Consider the following 21,857-nt stretch of genomic DNA (forward strand, 5'->3'; position numbering starts at 1 on the left):
GAGTAGGATATTCATGTGCTTATCTCTAGATTTAGTGTTTTTGATGCATGTCTATGTGTATTGATGCTATAGATCTAGAGATTATCAAGATGATATGCTTAATGAATGTTATTTTGGTTCATTTGATGGTTTATGCCTATTCTTGATGGTTTGTGCCTCTCCCCTAGTCTAGATAGCTTTATTTTCATGCTAGTAGTGTAGATTTAGTATAGTGGTAGTGTAATGTTAGATGGGAGGACAATCTACTCTTGATGTTTGATGTTCCATGCTTGTGAATCCAAATGGCATATTCCTCTAATATTGTGTTGTATGTGGATTGTGAGCTTAATAAAGGATTAATGACTTGTTTTGATCTATTGTGCTATCCCCATGTTGTCTAGACAATATATACTCTATTGTTTAGATATATTGTGCTCTTCACATAATGTTTAGACAATACCTGCTTAATTTTTCATCCTTGCCAATTGAATCAACCTAATGCACACACACCCTTATCATATTGCAACACATCCATTACCCTCAATTGATCACTTGTTAGTAGTATAGAAAAGTATTGCTTGGTGGTGATCTCTACACCCCAAGACCTCTCTCTCTCTTGTTTACTTCATATTATTTTATTTAGTTGAATTCAATTTAGCTTAATCAACCAACCAATCAATTGTGTGATCACTCGACCTACTAACCCTAATTACCATAGTTTCACAATTCGATACACCATCAAATCCCTTGGGACGATCCTTACTCGCCCTATCTATATTTTATATAGAGAAAGGTAGTAGTGGCTTTCTATAAATGTAAAACTTGGCCACCTCCTAAATTCACAACTCTTCAAGCTTTGTTGGTTGTGGCGACTCCATCAAGGAAACCAACAACACGAACCAACTAAAGGACTTAACTAATGCAAATAAGGGCGCTTGAATATGTAATATTCGGCGCTTATCACACCCCCAAACTTATATTTTGCTAGTCCTATAGCAAAACCAAAATGAAGTACTTAATGAAATGACAACAATTGGAATGCTAACCAAAAATATCAAACATGGTGCAAGAAGATGCACAAAGCTCAAATGCAACTTAGAACATAGAGAACACTAGAGATGGAATCATTATGCAGACTACCTTGTGTATATGAGGCCTTGATATAACAAAATGGCTAAACAACTTTCAATTCTCATGCATTAACATCATAGCCGATATAAATACTTCAATTATCATATCTATAATAGAAATCAACTCTAGCTTCATTAAAAGTGAACCAGATTCCCAATATGTAGCTTTCACCTTCTTTTTTCCATTTCAAGAACACAAGTCTTCAAATCATTGAATTTCCTTTTTAAATGAGGTCTCTAAGGTATGATTTTGTTCAAAATACAACTTCTTTTTCTTTTTCTTTTTCTTTCTTTTTTTTTTATATAAAAATTATGGTCGTGCAATGTCGAAATCCCTTAAGCTTTCTAACTAACCCATGTAGCAAATGTTAGGCCAGCAACTCCTAAACCGGATGGCTTTAGGGTGCTAACTGTAAGGACACTCCAAAGGCTTAATAACTCGAATTAGCAAGGTTACAAACTCAAACTAACCATATTTATCTATTTTTATTTTTGTGAATGACCGTGCAATGTCTAAGTCCCTTAAGCTTTCTAACTAACCCATGTAGCAAGTGTTAGGCTAACAACTCCCAAACCGGTTGGCTTTAGGGTGCTAAGTGTAAGGACACTCCAAGGGCTTAATAACCCGAGTTAGCAAGGCTATACACTTAAACTAGTAATTTTCATTATTCAACCCTCTTTTTTTTCTTTTTTTTTTTTTCTTTTTTTTTTAAGATTCAACATGCCAATGATATCCATTCATTAGGGTCATCAATTCAAATCAATTGAGTCAAGGTCAAGGTAAATCGGGTTGCATGCCTCACAATTAAGTTTTCGGCATTCATCTGTGAATTGTGAAACATAGAAGAGAATGAAATCTGTTGAGAATCTAATTGAAGCATTTATACAAACCAATTGAATCCACATGATCATTTCAGTTTTTTTTTTTTTTTTACAAAACTATCATTTGCCTGTATACACAAAGTATTAAATACATGCTTCAATCTCCAACAAGTTCCAAGATTACCCGATCATTGCTTTCTAAAAAATTGTTATCTTATCAACTTACATGAACAATTTAGCACATGCAAACAAAAATGCATACCAAAATATACCCCTAAACTTGAATGTAACGTTGTTCTCAATGTGGGAAGACAAATAATGAATAATGAAAATTAGAGAGGGTAACAAGAGCAATATTACCAAGTATAGCAGAAAAATCTGTGGCGTTATGACAACATGCCACCATGCGAATTCCAAAAGCAACACCCCCAAACTTGAATCTAAAAACCTGCCAAAAATATATATATATACACAAGCATGATATGGAACATAAAAATAAACAACTGCAATTTTATTTAACAAAAACTGAGTATCCATGCAAAACAGCCAATAGGGACACAGTTATAAGTTCAAAATGGAAATTAAAAGGAATGCCAAACGCGGCCCAAAATAAATCCAAATAATACTACTAGAAATCAAAATAGGAACTGAAAACAGAAAATCACTTTATCATCGGAGTAGAGGATGAGCCACCGGCTCCGCCTGGTGCTCGGTCAATCAAAGATTGCAGCATGGCCTGCAAGACCTGCTGCCCCTCCTGAGTCTCCTTACAAAAATCCGTAAGGGTGCATTCCATGGTCTCGACTCACGGCTGCAGTGTGTCAAGACGAGTGCTGAAGGAGTCATAATCGGCACGGGACATGGCAGGTAGTGGCGGCGCAACAGGAGCAGGAGTAGCATGTACATGAGCAATAGGGACATCTGCACCCCCCCAATCCAGCACACCACCAATGCGTGCTTGCCGAGATGTCTTAAGCTGGACTGTGCTTGACTTCCATGTGCCGAGGTCATAAAGATATACCTCAGTATTCTGCTCCTCATTACGGGGTGCCTTAAACTTTTTGTTCTTAAACAGCTTAGTAACCAAATATGGGAAAAGAAGTGCCCAAGTTAGGGCATTATCCGACTGCGCAACACATAGATCATTGTAAACCTTGAGAAGTTGGTCCCAGACGAGCTGCGGAACACAAAACCAATACCCCTTCTCAGCTGCATAAAGGGTGTTCAGAAAAACGCCCTTACGTTCAGAGTGTTTAGGGACTGGGAGAACATTTTTGGCAAGGACGGAGTCCAAGAACCACAGCCGGCACAGAAGATATGACTTGTTTGTGCTTGTTTTGCGATTGCCGGTGTAATTATTATGGCACATCTGATGGACAATGTCTGACAAAGTCACATCCTTTGGGAAAACACCATAGAGAGGTTGGTGGTCCTCATCCAAGAGAGATGCCAATGGACACTCCAAGGCCGCGGCAAGGTCATCAATGGTGAACACATAAGGTGTGCCATCAATGTTTGTCTTAATCACCTCTGGCTCCACGCATGAGTAAAACATGTTAGAGTAGAATTGGCAGACTATACGCAGATAGAACGCCAAAGTGCATAGCTTGAACAGAGCTTTAAGGCCACGGTCCTTCAATTCTTTGACAAACCAAGCTGTCTCCGGATTTTCCTTCAACTCATCCTTAATGTCAAATTTAGCTTCAGTTTCAATGGGCTACTTAGCCCAATTTGGAGTAGGAGTGTCCTCGGATGGTCCTTCAGAGGAGTGACCACACTTGGAAGAAGTTTTGGGAGCCATTTGGAAGAAGGAGTTGGCTTAAGCAATTCATCGAACACCTGGTGTGCAAGACAAAAAGGGTAGAGAGTAAAAGGATGATTAGAGTTATAAAAACCCAAAAATTTTGCCCTACAAATGACAAAAACAAGCCCCAAAACATTCATAAATCTCCACTATATGCAATCCCATCCTCCATTAATCCAAAACTTGAAAGAAAAATAGTAGAAGAAACTTACCCAAAATGATGGATAAACCAAACAAAATCCCTCTTGCTTGGTGCAAAATGGAGTGGAAGAGTATGAGAGATGAGGGATTGAGAGAATGATGGAGATGGATGAGGGAGAGATAGAAGTGAAGAAAGGGGTTAAGAGAAGAAAAAGGGTTAAGAGGGAGAGAGTGGAGGTCGGCTGTAGGAGAGAGGGAAGTTATACAATTTAATTGGGCCATGGAATGGGTGATTTAAAAGAGGGCCCGAAGCTTAGCGAGCGCCCGCAGGATGCCAAGGCATGGCATAGGCCAAGCCTGGCATGCAGCTGCGACACTCAGTGGCACCTGGCGGGCCCCCGCAGGAACTGGCGACCACCCGCCAAATTAAACAGAAACTGTTTTTTCATTTTGGCCGAATGGAGGCCGTACCGGGATCCAAAAAATTTTCAATTAGCAACTTAAGCTCCTATGGACCCTAGACACCTTGTATAACCCTCGGAATGAGAATCAGAGCTCATTTACAAAAGCGCTAATTTTGGGGTCCAAATTTCCCGTGATTTTTTGGATTTTTTGAGAAAATTACCAAACAACCTTGAAAAATTCCGAAAATGGTACCGAGACCTTAAAATGACTAAGTAAGCCTAAAGTGACTTTTGGAACGCAATTCGAAACAGTTTCGGAAAAGTTCAAATTTTTGCTACACTTAGCTATTTTTCGAAAAAATTTTAGCTAAGGCAACTTTGGAAGAGGGAAGCTTTGGAATTGAAAAAATTGCTTCCCAAGAGTGCTAAATTTAATGTCAATAGCTAGACGAACCATAATTTCGTATCAGTCCTCGTAAATTGGGTCTGTTAAGAGGACTTTTTCCACTTTTCGAAGCGGGACGATGCCATCAACATAAGGTTTTAAGCCTTTGGCCATTAACCTTAAAGAGAGATCCATCAGTAGGATCATGAAGTTCAACAGCACCATGAGGAAAGATGGATGAGATAACATATGGACCATCCCACTGTGAACGGAGTTTATCGGGAAAGAGTCGCAATCGAGAATTGAAAAGCCAAACTTTCTGTCCGGGGGCAAAAGACTTATTGATAATGTGCTTGTCATGGAATGTTTTAGTCTTTGCCCTATAGATTTTGGCACTTTCATACGCATCATTTCGAATTTCCTCAAGCTCATTAAGCTGCAATTTGCGAGTAGAGCCGGCTTATTTAAGATCAAAGTTGAACCATTTTATAGCCCAAAAAGCACAGTGCTCTAACTCCACTAGGAGATGACAAACTTTGCCAAAGACAAGTCTATATGGTGACATGCCAATAGGTGTCTTATACGCTGTCCGGTAGGCCCAAAGCGCGTCGTTTAGTCGTAATGACCAATCTTTGCGGTCCGGTCGAACCATTTTTTCCAAAATATGCTTGATGTCACAATTAGATACTTCCACTTGACCACTCGTTTGGGGGTGGTAAGGTGTGGCAACCTTGTGAGTGACAGAGCACTTAAGAAGGACGGATCTGAGATAGCGGTTACAGAAATGAGAACCTCCGTCACTGATGATGGCTCTAGGTGTACCAAATCAACTGAAGATGTTCGATTAAACGAACTTAACCACAACTTTATGATCATTGGTTTTGGTAACCTTAGCCTCAACCCATTTAGACACATAATCCACTGCTACAAGAATATACTCATAGCCATAGGAGGATGGAAACGGTCCCATGAAGTCAATTCCCCACACATCAAAAATTTCTATGATTAAGATGGGGGTCAGGAGCATCATGTCTCTTCTAGACATGGATCCGAGCTTTTGGCAACGCTCACACGACTTGGAAAAATTGTAAGCATCCTGAAACAAAGAGGGCCAATAAAATCTACTTTGAAGGACTTTGTTAGCAGTTTTCTTGGCGCTGAAATGTCCTCCACACGCAAGAGTGTGGCAGAAATTTAGGACACTTGAGAATTCAGTTTCGAGAATGCATCGATGGATAATTTGGTCCGGGCAATACTTGAATAATTTTAGATCTTCCCAAAAGAAGTTTTTGACTTGGGAGAAGAACCGGTCTTTCTCTTGTTTGGACCATTTGGACGGAATTTTTCTTACCGCAAGGTAGTTGACAATATCCGCAAATCAAGGAAGATTTGTATGAGAAATCTAAAACAGTTGCTCATCCCGGAAGGAATCACAAACTGCGGCAAATTCAGAAGATTTCTCAATGAGTAAACGTGAGAGATGGTCGACGACAACATTGTCTGTTTCTTTTTTATCCTGAATTTCAATATCAAACTCTTGGAGTAAGAGTATCCATCAAATTAGCTGAGGTTTGCTCTGTTTCTCAGAAAGCAAATGCCTTAGAGCGGAATGGTCCGAAAAGACAATGACCTTGGACCCAAGAAGGTAAGAACAGAATTTATCCAAGGCACAACAGCTAGCAACTCTTTTTCAGTGGTGGTGTAATTCAATTGCGCATCAGATAGTGTATTGCTAGCATAATAGATAGCATGCGGTAACTTGTCCACACGCTGGCCCAAAATCACACCCATTGCATAATCAGATGCATCACACATGATCTCAAATGGAAGAGACCAGTTAGGCGATTTTATAATTGGGGCTGAAGAGAGAAAAGTATAAAGCTTCTTGAAAGCTTCAAAACATGCTTCATCAAAATTGAAGGGCATATCCTTGGCAAGAAGATTACACAAGGTCCAGGATATTTTGCTAAAATCTTTGATGAAACGGCAAAAAAAATTGACATGACCAAGAAAGGAACAGATTTATCGGACAGAATTTAGAGGAGGAAGGTTAGAGATCAATTCGACTTTTGCCTTGTCGACCTCAATTCTCCTTTTAGAAATAACGTGCCCCAAGACAATGCCTTCTTGGACCATAAAATGACTTTTTTCCTAACTTAGAATCAGATTTGTCTCCTTACATCTTTGAAGCACAAGGGATAGATTGTGGAGACATAAGTCAAATGAAGATCCAAAGACGGAAAAATCATCCATGAATACTTCCAAAAACTTCTCAACCATATCGAAATATATGGACATCATGCATCTTTGGAAATTTGTCGGTGCATTGCATAGCCCAAAGGGCATGCGTCTATAGGCAAAAGTTCCAAAAAGACATGTGAATATGGTCTTCTTTTGATCTTGAGGATCAATTGCCACTTGGTTATAGCCGGAATAACCATCAAGGAAATAGTACTAGCTTTGGCCGCCAAGCCTTTCTAGGATTTGATCAATGAATGGGAGTGAAAAATGATCATTTCTAGTGGTAGAGTTGAGTTTCCGGAGGTCAATGCACTCACGCCACCCAGTAGTGGTGCATTATGGCACAAGCACTCCCGCTGAATTTTCAACAACGGTGAGGCCGGATTTCTTGGGAACAACTTGAGTGAGGCTTACCCACTTGCTATCAGAGATGGGGTAGATGATTAATTTCCACATTTAGTAGCTTGATCACTTATTTCATAACCACTTCCTTCATGTTTGGATTCAACCGGCACTGCACCTCTCTAGAAGGTTTTGCGTTATCCTCCATATGAATGCGATGCATACAAATAGAGGGGTCGATTCGTTTCAAATCAGCCACTGCCCAACCAATAGCTTATTTGTGCTCTTGTAGCACCACTAAAAGGCTGTTTTCTTGGTCCTTTAAAAGGTCTGATGAAATGATGACCGGAAGAGTTTTAGTTGCACCAAGAAACACATATTTGAGATGGGCCGGGAGCGGCTTTAACTCAGGTTGTGGTGGAGATTTCAATGAAGGTATCGGAGGAGTAATGAAGAGTTGAAGAAGTGGTTCTCTTGGCACTTTCCAAAGAGGAAAGTCCATGATAGCACCAATGTCAAGCGAATAATATACTTCTTGGATGGATTAGTTGATATCAAAGTTTGCGAAATCAAAGTGAGACATGCAAGTTTCAAGAGGATCCTTGCTTAGAATGAAAATGAGAGATTCTTCGACCACTTCATCTACCACATCAATGAGAAAACAATCATCCTCTTCGGAAGGATGTTGAGTTGTATGGAAAATATGGAATTTGACTTACATATTTCCAAAGGCAATGTCCATCACCCCAGTTCGGTAATTTATTGAAGCATTAGCCGTAACTAAGAAAGGCCTACCAAGGATCACGGGAATATGTTTCTTTGGATCATGCACCGATTCCGTGTCAAGAATCACAAATTCTACTGGGAAGTAGAATTTGTCCACTTTGATGATGACATCTTTAAGAAGGCCCCGTGGGTGCTTAATCAATTTGTCGGCAAGCTGCAAGACCACGGTGGTTGGCTTAAGATCTCCCAAACCAAGTTGTAAGTAAACTGAATGAGGAATCAAGTTCACACTAGCTCCTAAGTCAAGGAGAGCCATTTCTATCTTGTTGTCACCAATAACACACGAGATTGTCGGGGCACCCGGATCCTTATACTTTGGAGGAGTGATGTGCTGAATTATCGCACTCACTTGTTCAATTAGCCTTACCTTCCTTGGTAAATGACTTTTGGAAGTGCGTTTTTGAGTACACAAATCCTTAAGAAATTTGGCATAGGAGGAATTTGCATGATAGCATCTAAGAGAGGTAGGTTGATCTTTACTTGCTTAAAGACCTCCCACATGTCCTGAATTTTACAGCTTTTGTTCCCAAAATGTGTCGATTCTTGGAGATGTTAAGGAAACGGAGCCTTAGGCTCATAAGAGGTCTCCACATTTGGGGTGACAAGCTTGGAATTTTCAATGCTAGACTTTGATTTTCAGGAGTGAAATTTGGATTAGATGAGCTGGGATTTGGATTTTTGGGAGGAAGAACTTTTTTATCTTTTCCTCTATCAACCTTGTTGTCCACAATTCGACCACTCCGAAGGGTGGTGATTGCTTGGACATGATCATGAGTAGGCCCACTTGGAGGAGGGACTTCGTCAATCACATGAATCCCTCTAGGATTCTCAAATGGTTAAGCGAGAAGTTTTCCCTTATCTTTTTGAAGAAGTTGGTTCATTGAATTAGCCATTTGTCCCACTTGATTCTCAAGTTTAGCTATTGACTGAGTATGTGAATGAACCATTTGGAGAGTGGGCTGCAATGATGTCAAGAGTTGCTTGTTAGATTCTAACATTTGCTTGTTAAGGGATTTCATCATTTGCTTATTTGCAGCGAGAATCTCATCAGTTGGAAACACAGGAGGTGGAGTCGAAACATTTGGATTATAGGGTGGATGGTAACTTAAAGTGGTCTGAAATTGCCATTTGAAAATTGAGAAGAGGGCTGAATTTGCTCCCCTTGATTTTGAAATGTCGAATTTTGTGGGGCTAGTTGCCTCCACAAAAAATTTGGATGATCTCTCCATCCTGGATTGTAGGTATTGGAGTAAGGATTATTTCCAGGCCTGGAAAACATGACATTCACTTGCTTTTAATTGTTACTAGGAAATTGCTCCAGTGTGGGGCAATCTTTCGGGAGATGGAATGGGCTAGTGCATGATGCACACACCGCATTTGCTATATTTTGAGACAAGGAAGGAGAGAGATGACGTGCCATTAATTGATAGAATTTGTGAGCTATGGCATCCACTTGAGAAGATTCTTCCCTCATTGTCTTCGATTGATATAGATTGGTGTTCTTTGCAATGGTTGAGGTTGGAGCCTTACGAGAATTATGTTGCAATGAGTTTTCACTCAAATTCTCGAGTAAGGTCCAAGCCTCATCAGCATTTTTAGACATGAACATCCCTCCACATGATGAGTCAACCATGAGTCTATGTTGTTCAGTTAAACCATCATAGAAAGCTTGCACCAATTGCCATTTTGGAATTAGGTGGTGCGGACACTTCCTAAGAAGGTCTTGAAGTCTTTCCAAAGTCTCATGGAGTTATTCCCCATCGATTTGTGAAAAGCTAAGAATGGACCGCCTCATTTGATTGGTCTTACTCACTGGATAGTATTTTTTTAGGAATTCTTGTTGCAATTGTGCCCATGTAGTGATGGAATTTGCAACAAGGGAGGTCAACCAATATTTTGTCCTATCTTTTAAAGTAAATGGGAAGAGACGCAAATAGAGTGCATTTTCAGGGAAGCCCCTCATCTTGATGGTAGAACAAATTTTAAGGAACTCATCAAGATGCTCATAAGGGTCATCATTTTGAAAGCCATGAAAGGATGGAAGCATTTGAATTGTGCTAGATTTGATCTCATATTGGGCTGCATCCTTTGGCATCACTATGCAAGAAGGAGAGGCATAAGTTGTAGGAATAAAATGGTTCCTAAGAGTCATAGGTACCACATTTGGAATTTCACCCCTTTCATTATTGATTTCCTCATTCCCCACATTTTCTTCATTTCCTGCCATTGTATTAAATTCAAGTTTTTCTTCTAAGAGTCATTTCAAGTGAATTTATGTCAATTGGTTCTTCAAGAGTTGGCAAAGATAATGACCTATGGCCCAACATCAACAACAAAATTAACACAACAAGCACAACACCCCTTCACCATAACATCCACATACAATGTTCCCTTTCTCCTCAATTATCAACAAGACAGAAAATAAATGGCCATGACAAGGATTGATGCTTTGCAATACAGAAAAACAAAAATAGCCTCGACAAGGGCTTCATAATCAAAGGTCTCAAATTTATACACATACAAGATATTCACAACTTTTTTTCACTAGAACTTTGAAAAACTTATCCAGAGTCCTTTAGACTTACAATCTTTTGGTTTCTCCTCGGCAAGCCTTAAGTCTCTAGAATCTCACAAGAGTATTTAAAACACAATATCACCAAAACCAAACTGAAAATATCCACATAAACAATATTCACAATCAAACCAAAGTTAGTCCTTAAACCTCGGCTACAAAATCGTTTGCAATCCCCGGCAGCAGTGCCAAAAATTAGTAGGTTTGAAATACGTTTACTAATTATAATCAACCCTTGCAATAGCATAAAACATTGTAAAATATGACTATCATAGGGGTACGTCGAACCACAAGGACTGCAAGTTTATGGCAACCAAGGTTTTATAAATCACTTTGTTTGATGAAAGAGGTGTAAGGTTTGGTTTTGTTTATCACTTAGAAATAAAAAATGAAAATTGCATAAAACAATAAATGGAAGGAATTTAAGAAGAGGGGAATTTATGTAGAGAGTGCTAGGGAAGTAAATCCACCACCAACCATATAAACATGCTAGCTTGTGATTAACTTGGAAAACAACTTATGTATATGATATGTAGTAATACAAGATTGCTACATTATCTTCAAGAAATTCATGAAAGCAAGAAGCAAGTATAATCCATCAAAGTTTTACATTCTTGAACTACCTAAACTAGGGTGTAGCCTTTGACATGCTCACTAAGCTAGAAACTATCAAACTCCTCAATCAAATGATAATAGCACATGAAGTCAAAAACCAAGAATAATCCATCAAAGGGAGGCCCTAAGCTATGGACTATCAAACTTCTCAAACAACATGCCATTAAACACCATTTCATAATCTCATCTCCATTCTCACTATAAAGATGCAAGCCATGTAATCATGAGAAAATATAATCTAAAACAAGATAATAGATTCAACGCAATCATTTATAGAAATTAAGGTCCATTACAACATGTGTAAAGTTCTAGAATATGAAACTACCATATACATGATTCATTCCCTAAATTAAAAGCAAAACTAGAGCATGCTTACAAAGAAGGGCTTCATCACCTCCTTAGAAAGGGAGTTAGTTACCCATAGAAGCAAGGGAGGAAGAGGTTGAAGAGATCTTTCCTTCCATTTTCGCACCTCCTAGCCAAAATACACACAAGCTCTCAAGAACACAATATTTCTCTCTCTAGAAATCCTTACAATGTTGGACCATCATAATACAATGTTTCAAGCCTTCTAATAAGCAAAAATATCCTCCCAACCACTCTTAATTCGTGCCCAAAATCCCTAAGAGAGTGCAGACCTATCCCTTAAATCAAGAGGATAACATTGGGTGAAACAATGTAGCCCACGACCTGTTGTCTGCAACTTGGTGGGTGCCCACGAGGTGTCAAGGCTGGCATCGACAATGGGGCATTTTGGGGCTGCTAATGGTAACCGACGGGCGCCCGCAGTGCATGGCGTGGCCCCGCCAAATTTGAAACCTACTGGAATGAATTTCTTTCATTCCTTGGAATTGAATGCCTCAATCACAAATTGGCGAGCGCCCGCACAATTTGTGCATGAGGCTGGCGGGCGCCCGCAATGGTCCTGGGTTTAAAAACACTTCTTTTAATTTGACTTTGGCTTAGCCTGATGATGCTATCCTTCTTCTTAGCACTTTGCAGAGAGTGCCATGAGTTCAATGGCACATATTAGCTTGGCAAAACTGTAAAGCCCCAGCCCAACATGCTTTGATCTTTAAGAACCCACCAAAACATTATTTTTATTCCCTTTTGGGAAACAAATCTGAAAATATATAAAAACATGCAAATGAAGATAACATATACAATAGAACCAACTAATGGACTTAACTAGTGCAAATAAGGACGCTTGAATATGCAATATTCGGCGCTTATCATTCTGCCACCATTATGTTCGATGAAGATTAGTCTGCAACGAAGAAACGACAACGTTTCTCTTAACACCAGTGTGGTGCCTGCCAAACACCTCTAATGGCTAAGTCAGTTTACTAAAAGAATAAATTAAGCAATTAATAAAGTAGAGTTCATTTGAATTTTATATTTATCAAATCAAAACTACTTTTTTAATTTATGTTGCTAACAGCATTTATCCATCTGTTCAACTTCTTTTTAGAGATTTCCCTCATCAATGTTAATGAAAGGCTGAGCTAGCAACTCAATTCATATAGCCGAGAAAAACTTCCTTGCGCCAGTTGCATTGTGCAACATATACATCTGGATCATTCTTGTAATATACACGCCTACGCGATAATAAATGGTTGGATGTGCCATGCATTTGTAATATACACGCCTACGCGATAATAAATGGTTGGATGTGCCCATTGCATGGTTACACATGATTGAAGATAAACAAAACAAATAAATAAATAAAACATTATTAAAAGAAATTAAAGCAAATAAAATCCGAAATTCTTTCGTCTGAGTGCTCTTGGCCTCCTCTTCTTTTTCCTCTCTTGAACCCTCACTCTTCTGCCCTCCCTCATATATATAATTATCTTCTAGAGGTTTCTCCAATGAAAGAAATAATGAACGTGGTCGAGAAGAAATTTTTGCACAATTTTCTTTCCATAATTATGTTTAGATTGCAGTCAAATTTTGACCTTGGAGTGGTTTTTACGAAATTACTATTAGATGCAAAAACGACATGCTTTAAGTTTTCTTTCCATACTACTTGAGTTTGTGCAATTCCAATATTCGAATCAAAATTTATGACCAAATTACTGAAAATGGTCTAGATTTTTCTTTCCAAATCTGAATATGAAATTTCATTTCTTGAAAATAAATTCCCAGAACGAATTTTGCTTGGTGAACAATCTTATACAAAACTTTCAGAATTCTCCATGAGCCCTTGGATACACTCAGGACGCTTGATCTCCTCAATGGTCTTTGAAATCTTATTTGCTTAAAATGACCTAAATAACCTCTTAAGTTGTGAAAATTACCAAAGATCTTAAAAGAAATACCCATTCTTTAATTAAAATAAAATATAATATAATAAAGTACTAACAAATATAATTTTGAAATAAAATATGCACTCATCATAGTTCGTCAAGTTGTTTTCAACTCGCAAAGAGCATCATTCAATCGTCAACAATATTCAGTTTTTCGTGCAACTTGAGAATAATGTGTGAAAAGTGAGGGTCAAAATTAGGCTGGAGACCTGGCCTGCATGGTCATTGAACCCAGACGAACTATTATACTCCTTCACGGTAGTTTTTGTTCACATTCATCAACTCTTCCTGCAATGTTTTCAATGTGGTGCAATTTCTACCAATAAGTTTACACCTGCTTGCTAGTGTGAGAACCAGTAAACCAGACCAGACCGATTTTTGTACGGTTTGTTGTGATCTGGGCTCCCAAAATATGAAACCGTAAATCTACATTACAGTTCAGCTTTAGTCTGGAGTCTTACAAGACCAAACCGAGCCAAACCGTTACTTGCATATGTGTGTGCATATATATATATATATAGCGCACGACGATTTTAGTTCAATTATTCCAAGCAATTTCTTCTGTTGAAGCTCCATCAGCTTCGTAACTCATAATTACACTAATATAAAAAACAGAGAGTTCCAGGATGACCTCTATGCTCATTAAGAAAACTTCTTGCCAAACTCTATGCTCATTACCAATATCCAACGTCAGCCGCAAACATCTGACATTGGATTAAACATTCAGACATTATTTTGCACAAAATGCCTGATCTTCTCGTGAAAATTCTGTCTTGTTTCTCAACTTTAACTATACCGTTCCACAAAGCATTGACCCCTTCAAAATGTACGTACGCCCATTCCCCTTAACACAGGAGAGGCTGTAGCCAAAAGATCTCATAGCTAGTGAGGAGATGCCTGCTCTATTGTCATTCCAATTACAGATCAAATATGATCTACTAGTAGTCACTGATGAAATTCCACTAAGATATAGCAATTGCTATATAGCATGATTCTATCCTAAAAGTAACATACCCCATATATGCAACTGATTCAAAGGACTGATCTGAGCAATCCTCTTCACAACCTCTACCCACAGCACAAATACATGTATATATATACAGGATGCCATCTCGAATCAATTACCGAACTTACCCTATAATTCAAACAGCTGAAATACTGCAAACAGGGTCTATGGGATGTTGCTAAACCCTCTGATTGAAGTCTAGGAGGCTGGGTTGGGGCAGCTCACTTGGAGTCTGGTTGTTGGCAGTCGAGTGAGAAATATGAAGCTGCTGTTGCTGTTGGGGCTGCTGAGTTTGGTTGGTGCTGAAGCGATGAAGCGCCTGAAGGTGGGAGGAAAATTGAGAGGCCAAATCTCTGCTGAAGGGGTTTCCATTGATGGTTGCGATCTTAAGCCTCTGCACTTCTTCCCTCAAAGCATCATTTAGAGCTGCATGCAACATAATTATTGTATATATTAATAATCCTCACGTCACTTGGATTGTATAAGAAACTATTTACTAAAGTACGCATCAGAAAATGAGATAGAATGGACTATTTCACATAATTTTCATGGCTTTGATATATGAGTACTTGTTTTAACCTATGCTTATAAAACAAAAGATATTCAAGCATGTAGTAGGTGCAGGCTTGAAGCATGCAACTTTTTCAGTTTTGCTGAATTCCTCCCGAAGACAAATGGGAAGTTAAATATACTCATTTCTTTTTCCAAATGCCAATGAGAATAGCATACACATTCTTGAAACAATGCATACCATCTCGTAGATGTGCTTCTTTTTCCAGTGCCTCTAACCGTAGTTTGAGTTCCTTGTTCTCAGCAGTCAATCCAGTAGTGCCTCTCTGCATAACATGAAATGACAGGGGCAAGCATGAGCTCTCATTGTCGTGTTTTCTCTGTTTCTATGTATAATTGAAAACTCAGGTTTATAGTAGATTATATATTAAACAAGCAAAGTAGCAAAACATTAGTTGAACAGCTTCAAAAAGGGATCTTTTAAGGAGCACTTGTATCTCAAGGGATTTCACATGTCAAATACAGCAATGCGAAAAATTTTAACACGGGAAAGGAGGGGGAGAGATAATTTAATCTCCTCTCCACAAAGGAAGTAGATGCAGAAAGAATATTATCACTGTCTCTCAAGTCCACTGTTGTCTAAGCAAGGGGAAAGATAACCTAGAATCCCAGAACTGGCAGTGCACCAAAGTCTATTTTCTATCAGTCTATCACATGAACCAAATTAGTTAATGTTACAAGTTGAAAGCTATATATTAGAGAGAGAAGAATTGACTGTATATTATTTCATATATCAAAGGATGATTACAATGGTTATATATAATGTTCTCAAGAATATAAAATAAGGAAAATGGTAGGTGAAGGTGGTAGGTGAGTTCAGAGCAAGAAATGCGTCTGGACCTATTGTGTGTCTAGGTACATACATCATGTGTAAAATATTAAAGCAGTAATCATGCCCCTAATTAAGGAAAAGTTGACTCTGAGTTGTATTCACGAAACTCCCCCTCAAGCTAGAGAGTAGATGTCAACGACTCCCAGCTTGCTGCAGATAGAATTGATACAATGCTTGGGAAGAGCTTTAGTAAAGCTATGAAGTCATAATTTCTTTGGAAGTAAAATGGAAATCAACTTCAATATGTTTGGTTCGCTCATGGAAAACCGGGTTATTGGTAATGTGAATCAAGGTTGTCAAAATCGTGATTCTAGATCGTAGAATCACACGATTCTACGATCCTACCAACCCAAAACGAGTCAACTCGTATAGAAATCGTTCCCCTAGGTAGAATCGTAGTAGAATCGTGCAGAATCGAAAGATTCTAAACGATTCTATAAGATTCTGACATATTCTTTGTTTGGGCTTATTTTTTGGCCTTATTCACTTTCTTAAGTTTTGGGCTCTCTAAATAAGAAAGGCCCACAATCTTGTGGCCCAAAAAATGTCCATATAAATAAGATGAAAACACTATTGAGTCCTAATTTCTAACTTCTCTATCTCTACTCTCTGTCGCGAGTCACGAACAAAGTTACCAGACCAGCCCTAAGTTCTCTGTGTCGCGACAATAGCTGCGATAGGTTCGAACTTCGATCAGTCAACAAAGTTACAAACTCTCAAAGGGTTGTCTTTTTCTTCTTTTTTTTGGGAGGAATATGATATATCATATATTCTGTGGCATTTTTTTTTGTTCTTCTGATCCAAGTTTTTGTTCTGCTTCTATTCTGACTTCCGTGCAAGCAAAATTTTGCCAATATTTTGATATTCTGAACTATTGAGAATTGAGATTGTGCAATTATTTTTTTTTCGACTGTTATATACTTCTATTTAATAAATATATATTCAATGTTTATCTTTATCAGTTTATGTTCTGTTTTAAAATTTTAACTTTCCACTTTCTGTCCTGTGATCTTCAATTTTTTTGCTGAGTTTTTTTATTCATTATTTCATATAAGTTGTTGGAAATTGTGTCTCAAATTCCTATTGTAATTAGGATTCTATTTTAGAGTTGTATTCTGTTAGGTAATTTCTTGTTTAGCAAGTCGTGGCCTCTAAGGAATTATAATCCTTGTCCAACAAGGAATTGTGTTTGTAACTCTATAAATAGGTATATATGTTGTGGGGGTTAAGATTCATAAGATTGAGAGAGATGTAGTCTCATGAGGAAGTTGATGGATAGAGATAGTATGTGGGTTGGTAGAGTAGAAAAAACACCGCCAACACTGTTGGCGAGGAGATAGGCTCGTTGAGTGGAATATGGTGAAAAGACATGTACGAGGTGTTGGTACTCTATTGTTGCAATATCTCTACGAACCATAGCGGAATCTCTTCTCATCCATAGACGTAAGCCGGTTTTTGGCTGAACCATGTATATCTTGTGTTTGTGTGTGATTGCTTTGTTCGCTTTCACTGGATCTTTGTGTTCGCATACTTCCGCCGCCCCCAACAAAATGGTATCAGAGGCAAAGGTAAAGGAGATCCAAAAAACACAAGAAGTCTCTAACATGTGCTGCAATGGGCTTCAGTTGTAGGTGAAGTTAATCGGCTTGGTTACATGGCATGGAGCTCGAGTATGTTATAGTTTTCGGAGTTCATTGAAGGACATCATTTTATTGATCTTCCTTTAGAGGGCACTGCTTTTACTTGGTGCAACAGGAGGGATTCACCCACTTGGATAGATTCTTGATCTCTGGTGAGTGGGAGGAGAAGTTCCCTGATGTGGTTCAGGCTGCTTTGGCTAGCGTGACAGACCATATTCCGTTGGTTTTGGATTGTGGAGGTCCGAGGCCTCGGTGTACTCCTTTCAGATTTGAGAACATGTGGCTGAGAGCGGGTGATTTTCAAGGAAAAGTGAGGGTTTGGTGGGAGGAAGCCTCGGTGGTGGGTACTCAGAGCTTCACTTTGGCTGGTAAGCTTCGTATCATAAGACGGAGCTTAAAAGATGGAATAAGGAAGTTTTTGGGAACTTGGAGTGGAGAAAGAATAGGGCTTTAGCTGAGATCCTTGTGATTGATCGGTTGGAAAAGGGGGGTGGTATCATTGACTCCCACCGGGATAAGAGAGCAGTTGTCAGGCGGAGATTGCAAAGATTGTTGTTATGGAGGAGATTTTGTGGTGCTAAAAATCTCGAGCTCTTTGGCTCAAGGAAGGAGACCGTAATACGAAATTTTTTCATAGACTTGCCAATGCTCATAGAAGGGGCAATCACATTGGGAGGACTCGAGTGGGCGGAGTGGAGTTGTGTACGGAGGAGGAGGTGCGTAGGTGGATTACTTCTTTTTACCAGAGGCTTTACTCTGAGCCGTTATGAGACCTCGTCTCGATGGCCTTCGTATTGACTCGATTTCTACAATTGATAGGGATGGCTTGGAAAATCCTTTTTCTGAGGAGGTGTTGAGGGCGCCGAAGCGCTGCAACGGTGATAAGGCTCCGGGTCTGGACGGATTTACTATGAGATTTTTGTTGGAAAGCTGGGAGGTGGCGAGACATGAGGTGATGGGTACCTTTGATGAGTTTCATTCTAATGGGAGGTTCAAAAAGTCTCTGAATGCATCTTTCATTGCTCTCATTCCTAAGAAAGGAGTTATGTCCGATGTTAAGGACTTTAGACCAATAAGTTTGTTGGGTTGCATTTATAAGTTTATTGCTAAAGTTCTCGCCTTGAGATTGAGGAAGGTTCTGAACGGTGTCATCCTAGAGTATCAAAAAGCATTTATTCGGGATAGGCAGATTCTGGATTCCGCTCTCATTGCCAACGAATGTGTGGATTTTAGGTTTAGGAGCGTTGTTCCAGGAGTTCTGTGCAAGCTTGATATTGAGAAAGCATATGATCATGTTAGTTGAAATTTCCTGTTATATCTGCTGGGGAGAGATGGAGGAAGTGGTGTGATGTTTCCAAATTTCAGTATTTCTTAATTTTTCCGGAGTTTTGTTGTGCAAGGGTATTTTCGTCTTTTCGCATGTTGCGTACGGAATTGTAGTTGGGTCCTGTTGCATTTTTCACATTTTAATTTATGTGAATTATGTGACAATTATGTGGTGGTGTGCACTTGTATGTGTGGTGTAGAATTAAATAAAAGGAAAAGGAAAAGTCAAAGGTGGAAGTGGTGGGACCCACCACTACACAAGTAATGGTCTAGAGACCATTTTGCATCTCATTTCTTCTCTCTCCCGTCGAGTTTCTCTATCTCATTTCTCTTCCATTTTCCTTTTCATTTTGGAAGCAACCTTTGAATCAAGATTTCTCTTTCATCTTTTATCGGATTAAGGTGCCGTTTGAGGCAAAATGAAGAGCACGACGAGCTCTACGCATCCATACCTGAAATTCCAGATTTGGTACCCTCCTTGAAGTTCGAATTTGTGGACCCATTTTAAGGGTTTTGGTGCAATATTGAGGTAGAGGCTCTTAATCCACTTCTTTCTTGTCCCATTGTGAATTACATCTCTCTTATGTGCTAACATGCTTATCATGCTTTATTTGAGAATTAATTGTGTTAATAATCATATGAGATGTTGGCTAGAGAAATATATGTTTGTGTACATGAGTTGTTTTATGTGAAAAACATGCTTAGATGTATTTTGTTGTGTTTAATATGTTGATGATCTATCTAGAAATGTTGAACATGATATATGCTCGATTGGATGTTGTAATTCTTTAAATGCCATAATGTTGGAAACATGGAACATATATACATGCATGTACCATTGGGTTGCATGAAACGGGAGAAGTTTGTTCTTGAAACATGAAAATGGGGAATTTCAGGGAAATGTTTTGATGAAATGATTTTATGCAAACCCGGTCGCTGCGGGGACTAGGGAGTCGCCCTAGTGTGGTTGAGCTAGCTGGGCCCCATAATGACGCCGCGGGGTTACCAATGGTCAGGAACACTAGCCAATCCTCCTCTTGTGTCGCGGCGGGGTTACCAAAGGGCGGGCTGTATTAACAATTTGAAAGTGATGGTTTTGAAGGATGAAAATGGGGAGTAACATTTGCATGCGTTGCATTTCACTACATCGGATTGATTATACTTGGATTTAACTTGTATGTTGTATTGATCCCCTATGTTGCATAATCCCCATTTCCCATTGGCTTATGCTTTGATTGGATTCACAAGGACACAAAATGTGTGTCTTAAGTGTCACCTGCTGAGCTTTATGCTCACCCTACCATATACAATATTTTTTTTCAGGTCTTGGAAAAGAACCGGTGGACGACAACCCACCTCAAGCTTGAAAGTTGTTAGAAGACTATTTTAGCTACTTTTGTAATTGGACATTCTCTTGTACATTCATAGATTTTGGTTATGTAACTATAATGTATATCCCCTTGTAAATGAATTGTAAGTAAATGTTGGTTTATGGGATCAAGAGTTGGTGTTTCATCCATGATTAGTGTATGATGTATTTTCGCAGTGTTTTAAACAAGTTATAGCCATTTTAAAGTTTCATTTAAGCTTCTTTATAACTTCACAAGTGCAGTCTCTGGGAATGCAGGTTTTAGGCTCGGGATCTCCATTTCGGGACCGAAATGGGGTTCGGTCGACCGAAACAGATTGGTTGGCTCTCGGGATCTCCACTTCGGTCGACCGAAGCATTTTCTTGTTCTCAGGATCTTCATTTCGGACGACCGAAGCTCCACTTCGGTCTACCGAAACGAGGTTTCATGTTCAAGCTTCCTTCTCCTTTCTTCTTCTCTCGGGACCTCCATTTCGGACGACCGAAGCTCCACTTCGGTCGACCGAAATGAAGCAACTTGGTTATCTTCCATTCTTTCTTCCGGTGTTTGTTTGGTTCATGTCGGTTTGGATCATGGGGCATACTGAGAGTGTTATTCAAGCGTGGTAATGGTGTGTTGACCATAGAAATGTTGTGATGGACCTAGGCAACCTCGGGTTCGAGTAAGGACCCGTGTAGCGATCCGGGCCTCCGGGTCAGGGTCGTTACAAGTGGATCGAGACTTGTATTTCTTCTGTTAGATTCTCTGTACTGGTGAGTGGATCCCCATCCAGCTTTTTTGGAAGCTCTCATGGTTTGAGACAAGGGGATCCCCTTTCTCCTTTTCTATTTATTATTGTTATGGAGGCCCTTAACAGATTGATGAGGAGGGCAGTGGAGTTAGGCTTTATCAGGGGGTTCAGTATGGGCCGAGATTCAGGGCAGCAGATGGACATCTCTCATTTACTTTTGCGGACGATACTTTGGTGTTCTGTGATGCGGATATGCCCCAACTCAGATATTTAAGGTATGTGTTGGTCTATTTTTAGGCAGTGTCAGGGTTGAAAGTTAACGTGGCTAAAAGTGTGCTCATCCCTGTAGAAGAGGTTTAGGAGGTGACTTCGCTTGCTATGGTTCTAGGATGTGGGAAAAGTTCCTTTCGGATTGTTTATCTGGGTTTTCCTTTGGGTGTTTCGGCAAGGAGGGTGAATGTTTGGGATCCAGTGATTCAGCGGTTCGAGAATAGATTGGTCGGATGGAAGAAGCAATATCTTTCGAAGGGTAGGAAAGTCACTCTTATGAAGAGCACCTTGTCTAGTCTCCCAACATATTTCCTATCCCTCTTTCAGAGCCCGTGCTCTATTGCATAAAGACTTAACAATCTCCAACGGAATTTTCTATAGGGTGGTCGGGGTGAGGAGTTCAAGTATCATCTTGTCAGGTAGAAACATATTTGCATGCCTCTTTAGATGGGCGGTCTTGGTATTAGGAGGATGATTCCCTGGTGCTCCTTGGGAAGCGATTATGGAGATTTGGTAGTGAGAGATATCATTTATGTAGGAGGGTTATAGCGTGTCGTTTTGGCGAGGAGAGAGGGGGGTGGTC

At 39.5% G+C, this 21,857-nt stretch overlaps 1 protein-coding gene across 1 annotated transcript in view; it reads right to left on the minus strand.

Moving 5' to 3' along the window:
* Positions 1 to 13,591: 13,591 nt before the first annotated feature.
* LOC132273569 (transcription factor VIP1-like) overlaps positions 13,592 to 21,857 on the minus strand; it is a 42,388-nt gene continuing 34,122 nt past the window's right edge. The window contains exons 3-4 of the mRNA XM_059774536.1: positions 15,288 to 15,372; positions 13,592 to 14,962 (exon numbers count right to left, since the gene is read on the minus strand). Of these exons, the coding sequence (XP_059630519.1) occupies positions 14,715 to 14,962; positions 15,288 to 15,372 (333 nt within the window). The 3' untranslated portion in view covers positions 13,592 to 14,714. The remainder of the gene's footprint in view (positions 14,963 to 15,287; positions 15,373 to 21,857) is intronic.

The sequence above is a fragment of the Cornus florida genome, unplaced genomic scaffold (genome assembly GCF_030987335.1).
Source record: "Cornus florida cultivar Cherokee Brave unplaced genomic scaffold, ASM3098733v1 CherokeeBrave_3.0.0_Hap2_Chr09, whole genome shotgun sequence".
NCBI lineage: Eukaryota > Viridiplantae > Streptophyta > Magnoliopsida > Cornales > Cornaceae > Cornus > Cornus florida.